Source organism: Hirsutella rhossiliensis (assembly GCF_020360975.1).
Source record: "Hirsutella rhossiliensis strain HR02 chromosome Unknown scaffold00011, whole genome shotgun sequence".
NCBI lineage: Eukaryota > Fungi > Ascomycota > Sordariomycetes > Hypocreales > Ophiocordycipitaceae > Hirsutella > Hirsutella rhossiliensis.
Window position 1 is genome coordinate 1,897,118 of NW_025408677.1, and position 17,977 is coordinate 1,915,094.

Genomic DNA, 17,977 nt, shown 5'->3' on the forward strand with positions numbered 1-17,977 from the left:
AGTGTATTTTCAATATAAAAATAAAAATATATGGGCATCCAGTAATGCCTCTTTGGGACGGCTCGGAAGGGATCGTCTTCGGTGCCACCCCCGAGCTTCCTTTCCTAATGTCGCGCGAAGGGAATCACTGCCAGTCGCTAGCATGTATAGGTGTTGGGCAACAACTGTTAATTAGGCAAGGGATGCCTGTATAAGCAGGGCCCAAGGAACCACACATACATATTAACATAAGGATAATCCATCACTACGCACTGAGGCTAAAGGAAGTTGCAACAACCCGTTTGCACCGTACATAGATGCCGACACAGTGCAACAGCACGAACGAGTGCAAGTTCCTAGCCGGTCTCCTACTGCCAGATATGTCATCCTTGGCCGCCCCAGACCCTCTCCCCTACCTAGCACGAATCACAACTGTCTGGTGGCCTCAAGCTCATGCAAACCATCACCACGGGCAGTGAAATGGCGGCTTCATGAGTGCCGCCGTCGACAGCGGCCGAGTCCCCAACGAGATCCGCCGCAGCCTCCAGCTCGTCCGAGTCTGCCACCAAGACCTCGAGCGCCTCATCGACCTCCGCCACCAACACCTCGCCCTTCTCCAGACCAAGCCCGGTGACCTCGAGCAAGTCAACCGGGTCATCAGCGAGGTAAAGGGCGGGCTTGCCGAGGCCAGTCGCATCGTCGAAAAGTGTCGCCCCGAGGCTCACACCGACAGCAAGACGCCGCTGCGCAAGAGACTGGCCTGGATCTTGAGCGACTCGCTCCTGGGAGACAGGATAGGGGATGATTTCTCGAGTATTGTGCCCTCCACCACCACACTCTTGTGCAGCATTCTCACGTACGGCAGTCTCTAGTAAAGCGTCGATGAGTACTCTCCGGTCGTCATCGGTCGTTACACACCTCGACTCACCCAAGAAATCCATCCATCGAGCCGAGTCGCCGCGATGGCTTGTTTAGCCACGCTGGTGGCTTCTCCTGTTTCGACAAGTCTTCTCATTACTTGAATGTTTCCGGTCGTCGGAGCATCATCGACACCCCAGGACTGGGATGGTCACTTCTTTGTATGACATGTGTGGTCTGATATTCGTGCCGACTCTGGTTCCCGCATATCACACGGGAGGATGAGCCAGCAAGCATGAGGATCTAGACGTGGACGAACTATTGATTGGACCATTTAAAGGGGGGAAGGTAATGTGTAGTTATAGGCGATGTAAATGAGTGACTGAAAATCAATGGAAGCATCTGATCAGATGATTTCGCATTGACTGGTGTTATAGGTCCCGGGCTGGCACACTCGTAATCTGGTAATTAGATTACCGCGCGGTACTATACAAAACCATGTCGTTGCCGATCTTCTTCGACCAAACTTGGACTTTCCTGGGAACTAAATCGACCTTGTGGAAACCCGTCTGGAAGATCACGGGTATACCCCGTCTGTTTCTATTGGGCTCCGTCGAGTTGAATCAGGCCAGCGTGGCGCAGCGTATGTCCTGGGCCGCGAACAGAAGCACCAAAAGAAGGGAGGAGATTGCGTATTGCCTGCTAGGGATCTTCCAGGTGAACATGAGCATGACCTACGGCGAGGGTGACAAGGCCTTTCATCGGCTTCAGGAGTTAATCATGAAGAAGACGAGAGATGATTCTATCCTTGCATGGGGCTTTAACCCAGAGGCCTCATCGCCTACATGTAGCAAAGCAGCAGATGTCCTTTCCGGGGGCATTTTCGCCATCTCTCCGGCAGATTTCGCCAATTGCAGAACCATTGTTTCGAGAGAGCTTGATAAAACGCCGGAACATAACAGTCGACCATCTCCGGGCGCACCTCCCTCTGTTTACGACCTCGACTGGCGATACTTACGGCCTGCTCAACTGCGGCCCCAAGCACCGCCCAGGAGATGCTGTGGGGATCCCCCTTAGCGGCGCCGATTCTCGAGCACCTTTCAAAGAGTTCATTAGACCGCAAGGACGCTTCTCGATCCCACTTCCTAAGAACGAATCGCCCTTATCCCCCGCGTCCGTCTACGTCCGTATTGAGCGGGAAGTCACGGCTATAGATCGGCGCTACTGGTTCTGTATTGAAGACACCAATGACGATCTTACACTCGTCGACGTTCATCCCCGCTCTCTCTGGGACGAAGAGAACGCCATGATTGCGACGCCCAACGCTTCGGACGGGAGTATCTTACAGCGATCGTTGGCTCGATTCCGTTCAAAGGATGAACAGTCTCAAGACGTCGTCGTGGTGCTCGACTTCGAGGCACAGGGATCACGGCCCTCCGCCCGATGCCACGTCATGACATGCTGCAGGGTTCTCGATTTACAACATCTATCCAATAATCTCGATTTTATGAGGAAGGAGGCTTTCGGAAAGCAGGGGGCCAGCTACGTCAGACTCAAAACATCGGTCACGGTCAACGAAGAATTGATGGTGAAGCAGCCATGGTTTATTGTCCGGCTAGCCATCGTACGTAGCCTTCCGGAAACCACTGTCGATGCGAGTTTGGAGCTGCAACAGCTGGAGTTGAGGCTGCAGTTGGTGAGGATATTGCGTCAACAAGACAGCCTGCTTCCCGACATCGAAAAAGCCGACGGGCAGTACCGGAAAACGAAGACCGTTTTAGAACCGAAGAGAGAACGTCTGGCCAGGGTGGATGCAGAGTTTAGAAGGCTGCATGACGAAAGAAGAGTACTGCTATTCAAAACGCAGGAGGCGGACCGGAAACTGGAGCAGCTCACGGCCAGTCTGGAGAAACTCAGGCAGCAGCAAGACAGGCTCTCCAACAGGGAATCAGCGATTGATCAACAACTGAACGAGCCCGAACACTACGAAAAGAACACCTGGCTCGAGGGGATGCTCCAGGGCATGCTTGAAACAGGCAGAATCAACGTCGACTTGTCGGATAGGCCAGACAGTCTCGGTATCATACATAGTCAGACACCGCTGTCGTGGGCCGGCGCGAACGGCCGTCAGGCCGCTGCCAGGAGGCTGCTGCTCGAGGACGGCTCCCTCGACATAGAGTCCAAAGACGACAAGGGCCGAACCCCGCTGTCGCTGGCCGCAGAGATGGGACACGAAGCTATCGTGAAGATGCTGCTGGACAAGGGTGCCGATCCATGGACAAAGGTCAATGATGGCCACACGCCGCTATTGATAGCTGCCGGGAAGAAGCACGAGGCAGTCGTCAGGCTGCTGCGCGACCAGTGCGCTAGACGGGAAGCGAAAGTCAGCCCTCGACTGTCGAGGGATGGGCCGAGAGGACCAGAGGTGAGGGCGAGAGTCAGCGACATCAGTCTAGCTGATTCGCTACCGGCGGCTCTTCTCTTGCCAGAGACAGTAAGTGCCGCTCGCCCCCTCGCCGGATGATCTGACGCGCTCGTGAGGGCTGACATGATTGCACAGTGGCCCACAGGCGGCCACATTCACGAGCTAGAGGCTGTGGAAGTCATGAAGGGCGATGCAACGAGTTGCAGCAAGCCCAGACTGCATGTGATGGAGGGTCGTTGCATGTACGATGAAATGAGCATCACTTCCTTCGACGTCTTACTCTGATTCGCGAGGCTTTGCGGCGCTGACCCGAGATGCGGAGTTCTGAGCGGCCGACGCGCGCATCTATTTCGTCACCGGAACTCGCTAAAGGTGGGAGAAGGCCCCTTTCACCCCAGACATAGCGTACGTACTGACATTATCCGCATCAGGGCTCGCTCAGGGGGCTTTACTTTTCTACAACCTGACTGGTGATCCAGAGCACATGGCGCCCCTCGCAACGTCGTACTGGCGCTACCTGACCCTGGATGCCTATATGATATACGAACGGATATACGACCGCTGCCGCGACCACCAAGGCGAGGTCCCTTGTAAGTCATGGCATCGCGGGGGTTTGTCCAAGATGTCTTACTGACTCTTGTTTGCGCCAAGACTCGAGTTTCACCGCGCAGTTCCTGGCCTGGGACAAGCTGACGCCCGAGACTATCTCGAGGACGTGGAGCCGGCTGCTCGACGAGGGGAGCGGCATCGCCGACTCGCGGCAGGCCAAGGGCCTCGTCATGGCGACGCTCTACATGCTGCACGTGGAGCGGTTCCAGCCGGCGGCTCGGCCGGCCGACGACGTGTTCTCAGGGCCTTTGGCAACTGGGTAGAGTGCTGCTGCAAAGCCGAGTGCCACGTCAGGTGGAACTTTGCCAACGACACGGGCCTGCACCGCGACGGCCGGCCCCGGGCGTGCGCGCTGGCCAGGTTCGTCGACAAGGGCGGCAAGCTAGGCGTCTTCGGCTCGGGCAAGAGGGAGGAGGAGGTGCGCCAGAAGATATGGCAGGCCTGGGTTGATGGCCGGTAAAGGCCGGACTGAGCGCGTGGTGCTTCTGCGTGGCCTTTACCCCTTGTTTATATAGACTTAGCCTAGCTGGTGTAAGATAAGTAGAATAAGGACCCTTTACATATCTTTTGCCTTTTTATTGAAGAGCTATCTTTATAGCCTTGGATAAATGCCTCCTATTTATTAAGGTGCTATCCTTATATTATATAAATATAAATAATCCTCTTTAAACCTAACCTTTACTTTCTTTTAGTGTAGCTAAAATTTCGGAAATACCGTTGCACCATGCATACAGGTACGCGAGTTGTTTTCCGTTATTGGCGCTGTTTTGACACCCCCTTTTCGATTGCCAAGTCCGACTGACCTCGTTGAGTTTTGAAGGGATGAGCCTGCAAGTTCGGCGAGGCATTGCCCGGGCAATACTAGATTCCCCGGATATGCCTCGAATGGGTGAAGATGAATAATGAATAACAAACTCTCTTCTATTCATTGGACGCCTGTGATATACATACCTTCGAAACCCCATATCCTATACGTGACAGCCGCACGACAAAAAGCGTAGCTCAAAACTTCAAACGGCATTTCCCCGAGTCGTATCTGCTTCTCGCATTTGAGGCTCATCTCACTAGATAGGATACCAATTACTCAGTGTACAATATCAGGAATTCGGCGCGTGATCGTCTGTCCTGCGTCAGCAAGTAGCGCCTCAAATGCTTCTTGTTACCTGGACGCATCCTACGACATATATTGGCCACGAGCACATGAAGCGTGGTTCCGAACCATCGAGTTGTATATAAGATCGAGATACGACCGCCAACTCCCACCAGCTTGACATCAGTGATATTCCATCATGGTTCCACTGGGGTCTGCGTTGACATTAACAAACATTTAACTTTCAAAGAGGGCAGATTGTGAAGTCTCACGTCGTATTTGCCTTTATTCTCGATAAGCTTAAGGCGGCATGCCGCTTGTCAACGGTCTGTCTACTTCCACTTCGGCCGTGGGCCAACATTCGTTCGCGATAGCGGCCACAGCGGTCATTCGAGCAGATGCCAGCCGTGACAGTTGGGTTGATAGAGGTCTTGACTCATATTGCAGGCAGAGATAGCTGGTTGGAACCGGCCGGTCCTCTGTTTCTATATAACATTGAAGATCCGGATGGACGTTGTTCGGAAAGAAAGAAAGAACCCCAAGGCTCCGACTTGCGTGCCGCACCGGTTCTAGCACACCATCTACAAATGGTAGACCAAGGCTTAGCCAGCAGCATTGAACTCTTTGGAGATGATGTGGGAAAATCGAAACTGATAGTGGAGAGACTGAGAATGCTCTCCGACATTGAGCAGAGCATGAAAATGGCTGGGAGAATCATTATTGGTGGTAACGGGTAGGTTTCGCCATGCATGCTTAGCTATTTCCGCGATCGACGGGTCCGCGAGCCTTTCGTTATGGATTCTTCATGACTAGACGCACAGTACATTGACGAATACCCACAACTTTTGCCAGCAAACACTTCCCGGCGCTGGTGCCTGATGGTCAACGATCCATTAGCTGCCGTCCGAGTCTTGGAAGAAGCTCACCCGAAGAGTTTCGCAGACGCCAAACTTCAATGCTGCCAGAAGCGAACTGACCATCCGCACCCCTTTTTGATGATCGACGAAGGTCGGAGCCGCATGTTCAAGCCAACAACGGGAGAGAGCAGCACGTCCAGGAGAGCGTCGAAATCCTCAAGCAAGAGACTGGACGGACGGATGACGAGATCTTCGGGATCCCGGTGCTGTATCGCACCAGAATCTCGAAAATGGCGGCTGCCGGGCCTGAGATTCAACGGCACAGTGGAAACCCCAGGCGGAACCTCATAAGGCGGTTAACCAACATGAACGACGTTCTGGAATACATCTGTCCCAGTGTCATCAATGGCCTCGTCTTGGGCGACTAGTCTATGTCGCATCCAAGCAGTGAAGCCTGCTCATCATAAACAACAAACGGACATGCTGGAGGAGGCTGTCGTCAGGGGGTACAGTAAACGCGGCTTCAAGGTGGACTTTGCCGAAGACTTCTTCTTCGTTGCGAGACCCGGAGACCTCCGTCGCTCGACCAACGCTTTCCGTGACCCGTGGAAGCCTTGGTACAAGTCCAAGTAGCACGACTCGACGGGCTGGTCTCTGACGACTGTATTCGGCCGAGGGCCAAAAGCCAAAACGACATGGCTTACTTCGTACAGAGACGCTCAAACAAGGATCCGGATCAATCATTGGCAGGCATTTAAAGCGCGTGCTATGCCCTGTCTGTGCGTTCGCAGCATGGATCTTCCCCCAAGCCGTTGTGTAGATTCGGACATCGAATCGTATGTCCTTGTCGGCCGTCCAGGCCTTTGTGGACTCTGGGGGGCCGGGGGGACTTGAGCCATCCGAAAGACCGTGTACGAATGCCAGGTAATCAATAGTTCTGAGACAGTCATCAAGTCCCAGGCCGATTGATCCGGCTGCGCGTAATGGGGCGAAAGCCGAAATGAGGAGACAGGAAAAAGAAACATGTCAATCAAGCAGCAAATGATGGAGCCTCCCCGTCCTGGATTACGCGGGGGATTCAAGTCGCGTCTCCCCTCCCTTCTTCCCCCCCCTCTCTCTCGTCATTATAGTACCGGCACAATGAGACATGATGGAAAACAAGGCGGACAAGCCACTGGAATTCCGGTCCTTGGCTGTTGCTGGCCAACATGACTACGCCGTCGCATGTCCCTCGGCGCTCAGTCGTCGACGTCCGGCATGACCTCCGCGGGTCCCGGCACGTCGGCGCATTCGTCTTGACTTGGACCCCAAGGAGACTCACTCATTGGAGACCGGGCCCCTTGTTAAGGCGGACAGGGCTTAGGGAAGAAGTAAAAAAAGAGTAAGGGGAAAGGAAAACCACCTAAAAATAGATCAGTCTCGCAGGTAAAGACGTCCGTCCATGCGCCTGGAACCAAGAGCCAAGGCCCAAAGACATTCGGCAAGGAGACAAAGCACGCAAGAGGCTTGATAGCTGAGATAAGGAGGGCACGGAGAGAGCCTCTCGTCGTGTCTCTGCACAATGGATGGCGGCGCCCTTGTCTGGCATGGCCTGCGAGGAGCATTTGCGCCCCTTTGGACCGGACAGCCAAGTCAGTGCCCGAGCAACGCGTCGCCGCCTGCCCCCGATGAGAGACACGAGTGAGGTCGAAATACAGTGCTCACGGGACAAGAGGCGTCCCAGCAGAGATGGCATGTCTCATGCTTCAGGCCCTCCTGCATTCCAACCTACCGCCTGCCACATACCGTTTCCCATGTCCAATCTTGCTGGACGTGCCGTGGGGGGTTTAGATAATCTGCTTCATCGGAAAACCTTCCTCTCCTCGACTGAGGCCACATTCCTAGCCCCTCCAGGCAAGCCCTATCCATCGACTTGGCCGGCCAGCTGGCAGGACAGGGCGGGCTTTAGACGTCATACAGTACCTGTCCTGTCTCATCGACTGCCCGTGAGACATTTTATATGAGACGCCCCTCCCTCCCCAAGAGTATAAAGCGTGCCTCCCCCCCCCCCTGTTGAGGCCCTCTTTCGGCCCACGCCCACTATCGCATGTTGATGTGAGTTTGATTACTGCTACTCTTCAAGGCCAAATCAAATCGCCAAGATGAAAGTGAGCTTCCCAACCAACAGAGCAGTCCAAAGCACCGCCCGAGAATTCTGACATTCCACTCGACAGGCATCCCTCTTCTACTGCGTCGCGCTCTGCGTTCCCGGCATTCTGGCGATGACGACTTCTCAAGTTCCTCACAGTGCGACGCGCCGCCCAAGTCTCCCGAGCCAACGAGTACACACCAGCTAACGATGAAGACCGTCAGACCGGGCCCGGCAAGGTAATTCCAAGAGAGACGCCATCGAGGACCTGACCGAAAAGGTACAACGCCGCCACGAACAATCGAGTTCGTCAATCGCCCCTGACACTGGTTCAGTGTCCCGACGTGGAGGAACCCTGCGCCCGCGCTTTCAACGCCATTCGGATCTTTCAGGATACGGACGAGACTGAGGACGACATCGGCACGCTTAAAGACGATCTCAAGGCAAGTCGACGTCCTTGCTGACCCTCGGGCAACCGTGCTGACAAGGACACAGGACGAGGATGAATGTAGGGACGCCATTGAGAGGTGCCGAAGTTAGCACAAGTCAACTTAGGAAAGCTGGTAGTGCTCGTTTCTGTTTGCCGGGCCATGCAGGCCTTGCGTTGGCACCTGTGGATCTTGCAGGTTCTCTTAATGTACGGGGGTTGGAGGAAGGTTGTTTACGACACTGGGTGACGGTACCGAATCAATCCTGTGAAAGGTGTCTTGATGGGTGGCTCTCAATGCAGGTAAAAGTTAGAATTGTACCCAAAATAATGCATCAACCTGTTCAATGTTTCCATTCCGTTCACACCCCATCTTGACCTCAACGGCAACTACATGCCACACGTTGCGGCACACAAACGCCATCGGCCCATTTCGTAAGACTATTCATCAACTGACCTTGCTTCCAACGCGAAGCATTGGTCAAGGGGAGGCCGCCCCCTTCCCCTCTCCTTTCTTCACTGTCCTTGGGCGATCTATTCCCCCTGACTGACTGCTCTCCCGCCTGATTCAAGAGTTCTGAAAAGAACAGTCTCCAGGGGGGCAATCTCATAACGAAGTTGTCTTTCATTCCACCTTCAAACTCTTGCATATCCTGATTAGGACCGGCCCTAATGTCGAATCTGAGAACTACCTCCGAGATTGTGTCGCCGAGATCTTGCATCGCCAGAGGCTTTCCAATGAAAGCATGAGCCCCTAAGGCCTCGTTAGCTGACTATATGAGCAGACAAACATGCGTATTGAGTTACCGGTGGAAATGGGAACAAAGGCGGTCTTGTCCACCATTTCTGTCCTGGAACGCCACCTCTCGGAGACGAACTGCTCGGCGTGAGGGTCGACACTCGGCTTTGGATCAAACGAGTTCGAACCTGACTATTCGTGCTGGAGGGTAAGCGCCGTCGGACTTACATCTGCCGATGACGTTTTGCGAGCCTTGGACATCCATGCCCCCTGGTACATGTTTTCCACCGACATCGACTTCTTCAGGCCGATTGACGTGAGGGCTGGAGGGTACATGCATCTCGTTACATCTTTACTCTAGGCTGAGATGCAGGAATATGGGAGAAGCGTCTCTTGTTGCCACAACGGGGCAGAGGTGCCTCCTTGTTGCATTCCGCTGCACCGGGTATAGGTTGGAGTATCCTGATGAATTCGGGTTGCTGGGAGCACAGGCCGCAGATGTGCCATGGCCTGTCCAGGACCCGGGGAAGCCATGCGGGAGCATTGGAGACTGCAAGTGAGCTGAGAGCGAGGCTATAACTTTGACGGGTCCATTCACCCGAAGCGCGTTGACGACGATTGGCTCGTCCTTTTCATGAGTCCTCTAGACGAGACCCGTCGTCGACCGCATGCCTGGCGCTGTCATCTGATGCACGTCTCTACCGGTCTGGCTGCTCAACATGTCGTCCTTGGACATATACGTTCGATCAAGACGACGGCTATAAAACAACTGAAAAAGGGGAGTTTCCGCACAGTGATTCCAAGTTACAATACAGGGCGCTGAAACAGCCAGCCACTGGTTCAATCTGACAGCCGTCTCCCCAGGTCTCCATGTGCTGGCAGGCTTTACAGCAGCCCGAACGCGTACCAAGACAAAGAGATGCCGCATCGCTGGATGACAGCCCTAGAAAGTCACAGGCAACTCGACGATGCCGACGTCCTTGTGCAGGGGCGTGCAGCTGATCTCGTCAAACGGCACCGCCAGCCTGAGCGCCGGCAGCCGCTGGAAGAGGGTGGCTGATACGGCCGCACATCCGTCCCGGTCAGCCAAGGCTCCGTCTACCGGGCGGCGGGCGGGCGGTTCGGGAACTTACAGAACACCGTCTCCAGCTCCGCCTTGGCCAGCCGTTCTGCGACGCAGCGGTGGTCGCCCCATCCGAACCCGAGGGGGTCCTTGCCCGCTGGCCAGGAGCGGAACATGTCGAACGAGTCGGGGTCGGCAAAGACGTCGGCGTCCCTGTTGGCCGACTGGTTGGACGCGATGATGCCCTCGCCGGCCTTGATGAGCTGCACCGGGGCGGCAATGTTGGCCCGCGTCTCGAGAAGGGGGGAGAGTCGCACACGCACCTTGCCGCCAATCTCGACGTCGACCTTGGCCGTCCGCTTCATGGCCAGTGCAGACGCCGTGTGGTACCGGCAGAGCTCCTCGACGAACAGCGGCGCCAGCGATGCGTCGGCCCTCAGCCGCGCCAGCTGCTCCGGATGCTGCAGCAGCGTCACCACTCCCTTGTTTCGATGCAAACGTCGTCAGCGCTCGTTAGTCCCGTGGCTCGACTCATGCGGGTTGCGTTTGGCGGCACGTACCAGAGCAATCATGCTGACCACGGTTGCGTTGCCGGCGACAATCAGCAGAAACGCAACCTGCACGGCGTCGGCCGCCTCGAGGCGCCCGGGCCGCACCTGGTGGACGACCAGATCGCTGATCAGATCGTCCTCGGGCTGCTTGCTTCGCTGGTCGACGAGCTTGGCGAGGTAGTCGAGCAGCCCCCTGAACCAGCATGCTGCATCAGCCGTCCCGGACCTACAGCGTCACGCCATCTCGGTATAGGGGGAGAGGACACCGCTCGACGTACTGGCTTGCGGCAGAGGCCTCTCGTGCCGTCGAGCTTCCGTTGGAGCGGATCTCGGCGTGGCGGGTCAGCTTCTCGAGATCCTGGGGAGGGATGCCGAGAATCGTGTAGATGATCTGCCCACATGTGGCTTGCGTGAGCGTCCAGACTGCCTCGCAAACTCGATGCCGCAAAGAGTACATACGTATGATGGAACGGGCAGCGCGAATTCCTTGACCAGGTCCACGGGGCCCTCCGCGCACCCCCTGGCTGCAAGGCCATCCAGCAGGTCGTCGACAGTCTTTTGCATGAACGGCCGCAGGGCCTCGACGTGCTCCGATGAGAACCACCGCTCGACCATGCCCCTGTCTCCCATGGTCAGCACACCATCGATGTATGTACACAAAGCCCCAGGGGGCCGGAAACGTCGACCTGCCTCTGTCGCATGTGATCTGGCGCGTCCATGTCCACAAACGTCGGCCTGGCCTTGGCCGCCGCCTTCCCCCCGGCACTCAGCTCCGGGAAACCGGGCCGCGTACGTTCCTGCGCGGACCAGGGTCAGCCGAGAGTCGCGGGGACGGGGAACAACGTGGCCATGGGGGGTGCATGCCTTTGACAGCCGAGGGTCCGTTGCGACAGCCGTCACGTCCTTGTACTTGGTGACAAGCCAGGCGACGCTGCCGTCAAACAGCTTGATCCTCGAGACGGCATCAGGGCCGGCGCGGAGCCGGGCGTACTCGGCAGGTGGCTCCATGGCCGAGGCCCGCTGGAAGGGGAAGCTGGGTGGCTCCGTCGTCATCTTGCAGGAGTGACTGGCTGAGGGTATGTAGCAGCGAGAACAGAGGGTGAGGTTACTAGAGTTGAGGGCAGATCAAACCATGAGGAGATTGAACCCGATTGTCGCCTAGACAGCAGCCTTGAGGCGTTTTATATTGAATATATACTGCGGACGGCTCCTGAGCCCCCGTGGCGAGTCCTGCGCCGCTGCATTTCCAGAATTCCTGCTCCCTACACGATTCCCACTCGTCAGTCGCCTACGGCCTTGATTCTGGGCCATGCCTCGTATGATTCTTTGCTTCGCTTTGTCAAACTCCGCGGACAAACAGTGTTTGCACCCAAGCAGCTGAGGGCATCGAGCCCGGCTGCATGTGCGAGCCGCCGGTTTCCTCCGGCGGCGCCTCTGTCTGCGAGCTGCTTCTCCGGTGCTTCCATATGTACCATGGAGGCCCCGAGGGCATGGCCTCGGAGGTCTCCTCGGACATATCATGAGTCCGGGCGGACGCGATACGAGGGGCCATGGCATCGGGGCTCGACCAATCAAGAGGATGCCGAATATTTCCGCTTTCTCGGTATACGATGATCGAGGCGGGCGGATGATTGGTAATTCGAGTTGCGCGCGTGACTTTTGAGGGCTGATTGTTTATTGCCTCGCTGTCATTGGAGACAATGCGGAGACACAAGTCTTGTCAACCACCCTGATCCCTGCAAGGATCCTACCCCTTGACAACAGATGCGACTGCCGGATCCTGTAACTGGCCGGGGCCCGCAAAAGCGACATGATTCACGCCTGCTCGGTTCTCCGGGGAGGGCATGTCCACCCTCTACGGTGTACTCGGGTGTCGGTCTTGAGTAAGGAAACGCTGCGCCAAAGGGGCCGTGAGGATCCAAAGCAGGCCCAACCCCCTTGAGGCCCTGTCTTGAACGCGCCCCCTCGACAGGGAGGCCATCAAACAGCAATCGTTTATAGGGGTAAGCAGTTGCCGGGTTAATTGAAAAACAGCAGCTGGTCGAAGAAAAGGCAGGGCCGGCAGAGTCGACTGACGATTGATCATACGTATACACGGTGAGCAGAACATCCGGGGTCTAGGTTCCGACGCGGGGGATGGAAAGCCCGTCGCCTGACCGAGTCGACAAGTCACGGCGGCTTGCTTCTACGGCTGAGTGTGCGGAAGCTTTGAGGATGCCGCGGATGCTGTGTGTATGATGTGGTACTATCAATTCAACCTCTGGCTTCTTCAGCTCGATGGCGTCCCGGGCGAGTGATCAAGGTCCGGCAATTCTCCCAAGACGGTTCTCATTCTCCCTCAGGAACTCGCCGACGTGATGAACAAGTCGTTCCGGCCGACCACGAGCCCTCACGGTGCCATCTTGCTCGTGCCCCTGCTAGAGAGAACCGCCCCTCCGTCTCGGGCAGAGCTGACTCTGAGGGGAGAGAGGGACCGCCCCCAGCTCCATTGCATCGAGGGTTTCACGACCAATTCCGTTGCGGGTGCCCTCGTGCTGTGGTCCTCTCCCTGACATGTGAGGCCGTCGGGGGGGGGGCGTGGACGATGCCGTCGTTGCGCCGCCTTCGGAAGCAGTGCGCTGAGGTCAAGAGGACCGCTGATTCTTCAACTGAGCAACTCAACTGCCCCAGAGGAACATGTAGTGGCCCTAGCCTCCGCCCTTGATCAAGCAGAGACCTAGTGCCTCTTCACTACGGGGAAACGCCAACGAAAAGAGGGCGCCTTATACCCCTCCTCTTCGCCCCGCCCCGGCGCCGGACCACGCCCCGAAAGCCCGCCGCGCCGGCCCCACTCCTGTCGCCGCCGGCGCCGTGCCCCACCACCAGGGGCCCGGGGGAGAGAGAGCAGCCTGTCATCAAGTCCCGTGGTCGGCCTCGGCTGCTACATAGTCACGACGACTGTCACGACGTGTCCCATGAGCTATCTTCATCCGGTTTGTAAGCTCATCAAAGCCGCCGGTCGCAAGTTGGCAGGCAGGCTTCCACCTTGAAAAGCTCAAGTGATGGAAAAGCCAGACGAGAAACTGAAAGACGGGGGGGGGGGCAATGATGCATGTGCAGAAAGAGCCCCCCGGATGACTGCGAATTCCCGTGCGTCGCACGCGATCAGGAGGCGGCCCTCGGGGGCGTCCTTGCATCTGCCTAATTCGTTCCTGTGGCCGCCGACTCGCTGGATAAGAGGCTTGGCGTCACCCTTTGCCGACTTCACAAGCCAGGAGAGCAGCGCTCGTCCAAGTACATAGAGAGCTCTGTGCAGGTTCTGGCACAGAGGGAGGGGGAGTGAGAGTATTCATTTACAACACAACCACGCATGCACCAGTCGCAGCCTACGAGCCAACCATTGCCAAACATACACGGCGTATATTCCGGTCCGTGTCAGCACATGTCATCTGTCGCGCCCACTCATCTCTTTCCTTTCGTTGCCTCGCGGCCACACCGATCCCTTCTCTTCTTTTTGCCCCAATCGTCCCAATCATACACCGAGCCCGCCCGTGGGCTGGCGCCTCAGACTGTCCCTGGCCCTGCAGAGCCGGCCACGACGAGTTGGGCACGTCTGCATCTGCATGACTTGGCACGCACCGCATGTCTCTTCACCTACTTGTCGCCTGCTCCCGCTAAGAAAAAAACAAGTCGGGCTTTCGCCTTTGGTGACTGTAGTACCGGAACGATAAAAAGAGGTGTGCCAGGCGAGGAGGAAATGGAAAAGAAAATCAAGGGAGAGAGGCAAGGGAGAAAGAGGCCGGGCCCCATCAAGACGCGCGCGCCCAAGTGTCGGGCGAAATACCGTAGCGAAGGGGGGGGAGGAAATGAAAAAAGGTATCTCGGAAATTCCAGGCCGCTAGATGATAGTGATGAAGAAAATGCCGTTTCTTGCCCGTCGCGTCGCAATGCATTGCCAAGGGAACAAAAAGCAAAAGCCAAGGAAAGACAAAGGGGAGAAAGTATGAGTTGGGTGAGACGAGTACAATATTGCCACTCTCTCCCTACTTCAATGCGCCACGGGAGCGGAGGCCGCCCGTGACTCTCGGTCACGGCTCCTGAGCCAGAGTCACGAGTTCCAAGGAGTCGCAACGACTGTTGCTGAAGCTGCAGGCGCTGGACAGCCGCAATGCCGAAGAAGGCGTCAAAGACCAAGACGAAACCGTAGAATGAGGGGCCTCGAGACGGCATGTTGGGCCACCTGTTCGACAAACACTGACTCACCTCCCTCGCGAGGGCTGGAGGCTTGGCAGCGCCGTGTTGTCGTTTCTTTTTTCGCACTCGGCCCCCTTCGAAAGTCTTTGCTGGCGCAAGCGTTGGCGCTGACGAGCCGCCCTGTAGTCTGGACAATCAGGGTCCCCCTGCCGTGATGTTCAGAGAGCCCATGTTTCGGGGAGATCCGGCTTTGCCGTGGGGACCATCGACTTTCGGCAATCGGCGCGACGTGATGGAATTCTGCAGCCAGCCATGCTTCCCGAGGCATCCAACGAGCCGACCCCGGGCCGATGGCATGTCACCGTCTCCGTTGCACCGCACCCGCGTGCAGGTTGCCGTTGCAATCGCGCAACTGCCGCGTCGCACAAGCGCTGCCAGTGTGCTTTTGTCTCTCGAGTCGTGCGATCGCCCCGCCTGTATAAAAGCTTCTGGCGAAGCTCGCGCCGGCCACCAGTCTGCAACCAGCTGCGGAACCCAGTGGGGATGGCAACGTGGAAAAAGGGCGCCTCAAGTCTAGAATGGTCTCCCTGCAGGGGGCGAGCCTGTTGCACAGTACAGGCCCAACTTTCTTTTTCCCCTTTGCCTCCCTCGCGCAGCATGGGCGAGACATGACCTTTCGCCCCGGTGGCATACACGTGGGCCCAATCGAGAGAGCCCTGCGTGCGGGCTGCGTTAGCAGGTCATGGGCGCCCAGCGAGCGGGTACCCCGTTGGGCCCAATCTCGTAGGGCCTCGTCGGCGGACGCCGGGGCGGCAGAGCCCAGCGCGCGCGCCCGGGCTTGTTGCTGTCGAGCTTGCCGCGCTTCCGCATGGCCATTTCCATGACGGCGATGCGGATAAAGTCGGAGTTCTCCCGCATCTCGCGTTGGCGCATGCCGGGCACTAGCGCCGGGCTGCCCGCGCGCGACGGCGGGCGCGGGCCGGTGCCCGACGCCGGGGCCGCCGCGGAGCGAGACGATGGGTGCAGGGAGCGGGAGCGCTGGACCTTGTACGTCTGCATCTGGATCGAGGCCGAGTAGGCGCGCGAGGACTGGGGCTGGGGGTCGATGAGGCTGCTCGTCGTCGGGTTCAGGTAGCGACGCAGCTCGGCCGAGGGCATCTCCTCGGTAACGGGAGGTCGGCGCTCGTCGGCGTAGGGGACCTTGGGGTCGATGGCGAGGACGGAGCGGGTCAGCAGGTCGTCGGCCGGGACCGCGGGCTGGTTGGCACTGGAGAAGGAGCGGGCGGCAGAGCGCAGCGCGCGTAGAGATGCCGTCAGGTTGGACCTGAAGACGGAGCGCAGCGGCTTGGAGGCCTGGGCCGGTAGTGGCTTGGGGGCCTCGTCAGCGGGCCGCTCGTCGTCGGCGTCAAAGGCACCCAGGTCGGCGTCGAGGTCCGCTGCGGCCACGACGTCGGCGGCGAGCGGGTGCTCATCAGCGGCGTCCGAGGGGCAGGTAACGGGTTCGAGCGACCGGCGCACGGGGCTGGGTCGCCTCCTCGGCAACGAAGAGGCAGTGGTGGCCGGCGTGTCGAGGGAGGAGAGGGTATCCGAGGTGAAGGAGTCACCGCCCAGGGAGGGTATGGAGTCGGCCGACGTGGTCCTGGCGAGGACACACCTGGCGGTGCTCTCGGCGAGGCTCACGACGTCGTCGGCGACATCTTGGGGAGGCGAGAGCAGGAGGTCGAGGGGCCCGCCGCGGCCGAGCGTTAGACTCAACTCCTTCTCCGAGACTTGGTGGTCGTCGACGATAGTGTCGTCGATGATGAGCGGCCGGTCGGGGGAGCGGAGGCGGCGCTTGTGACGGGGGATGTCGGTGAGGGCCAGCAGGGCGGCGAGCGAGGGGTGCATGGACTCGGTCGAGTGGACGTGTCGCGGATATCTCCTCCGGTGCGTTGGCTGGCCTCGCTTGGCCTCGCGGTTGGCGTGCTTGGGGATCTGAAGAGGGCCGGTGGGCGTGACGGTGGCCGAGGCTTCGGTCAGGTTGGAGAGCGAGGGAGTGGTGGAGGAGTCGCGCTTGGGTCTGCCACGCCTGGACATGGCGACGTCGACGTCGGACGACGACGACGAGGCCGACTTTGCGACGACGCTGACGTCGGGTTTGGACAGGGCGTGCTTGGTGGTGAATCTCGGGCTACTTCTGCCGCTTCTGCCGGCTCGCTGCTGGGGCGGAGTTGCGGCGGGCTTGGAGGTCGCGAGGGCCTCGGGGCGGCAGGAGTCGGCGGAAGCCGGGGAGCCAGTCGACGAGGGTATGGGCGAGTCGGACGAGTGCCGGGAAAAGAGAAGCGATTTCATCATTGCGGCGTGGAGGCGACTAAGGCGGCGGCGACGGACTGGTGCATGCTTTCGGCGTCGTTTGAGGACGAGAGACGCTGACGAGGAAGAGAGGGTTTTCGAGGTGGTGCGACGCTGGATGGAAGCAGGGTGGAAGCAGAGGACCCAGTGGCTTGTTTTTGTTAGCGGGGATCGGCAGCTGCTGTGACGCCAGGCACCCACTGCCGTTGGTTTGCTGCAGTGGCAGGTTTGGCGGTTGCACCGGCGGGCGGTGTTGTAACTTTTGTTCTAGATGGGTTTTAGAGCTGCAGGTTGCGCGGCGAGTACGTAAGGCGACGACGGTGGAGGATTCGGTGGTGCGCCAGCAAGGGCCCTAGCGACGGGCGACGGAACGGGTGCCTTGCAGCGGCAGACGCCAGAGGCCGGGCTGAAGCAGAGATGGAGCGTGGGTGAAGGGGGAAGAAATGGGAGGAAATGGGAAGAAATAGGAAGAAATAGGAAGATAGGAAGGGGCAGGGCAAGAGACGACGGTTCAAGGGATGAAGGAGAAGCTGGAAAAGAAGGAGGACGGATGGATCAGGAGGATTTTGGTCTCGATAAGCCCGGGTAGGGAATGGGCGATGAATCAAGCCCCCGGGGGAAGGGGTGTGAATGATGATACGGGCCCTTATCAGCAGCAACAAACACGAGGGCCAGCCAATCCTGCCCCACTGCGATTGGGGGGTGTATGTAGTGACTTGAGGACTTGCGCCGGCTTGGTAGTGCGTG

At 58.0% G+C, this 17,977-nt stretch overlaps 4 protein-coding genes across 4 annotated transcripts; 2 read left to right on the top strand and 2 right to left on the bottom strand.

Annotated features, from left to right (window-relative positions):
* Positions 1–470: 470 nt before the first annotated feature.
* HRG_08999 (uncharacterized protein) lies at positions 471–851 on the top strand (the record flags this gene model as incomplete). Its single annotated transcript, XM_044867470.1, has 1 exon — positions 471–851. One exon carries the CDS (start codon positions 471–473, stop codon positions 849–851), a length of 381 nt encoding a protein of 126 aa, XP_044717491.1.
* Positions 852–2,143: 1,292 nt separating this feature from the next.
* Positions 2,144–4,331, top strand: HRG_09000 (ankyrin repeats (3 copies) domain-containing protein; the record flags this gene model as incomplete). The annotated part of the gene is made up of 6 exons (XM_044867471.1): positions 2,144–2,461; positions 2,705–3,198; positions 3,327–3,331; positions 3,694–3,852; positions 3,914–4,130; positions 4,232–4,331. 6 exons carry the CDS (start codon positions 2,144–2,146, stop codon positions 4,329–4,331), a joined length of 1,293 nt encoding a protein of 430 aa, XP_044717492.1.
* A 5,724-nt stretch (positions 4,332–10,055) lies between these two features.
* On the bottom strand, positions 10,056–11,779 carry HRG_09001 (cytochrome p450 domain-containing protein; the record flags this gene model as incomplete). Its single annotated transcript, XM_044867472.1, has 9 exons — positions 10,056–10,168; positions 10,246–10,438; positions 10,499–10,657; positions 10,736–10,919; positions 11,005–11,117; positions 11,186–11,345; positions 11,417–11,523; positions 11,591–11,657; positions 11,718–11,779. The coding sequence occupies 9 exons, from the start codon at positions 11,777–11,779 to the stop codon at positions 10,056–10,058; spliced, it is 1,158 nt and encodes a 385-aa protein (XP_044717493.1).
* Positions 11,780–16,499: 4,720 nt separating this feature from the next.
* Positions 16,500–17,230, bottom strand: HRG_09002 (uncharacterized protein; the record flags this gene model as incomplete). The annotated part of the gene is made up of 2 exons (XM_044867473.1): positions 16,500–16,538; positions 16,580–17,230. 2 exons carry the CDS (start codon positions 17,228–17,230, stop codon positions 16,500–16,502), a joined length of 690 nt encoding a protein of 229 aa, XP_044717494.1.
* Positions 17,231–17,977: the final 747 nt, after the last annotated feature.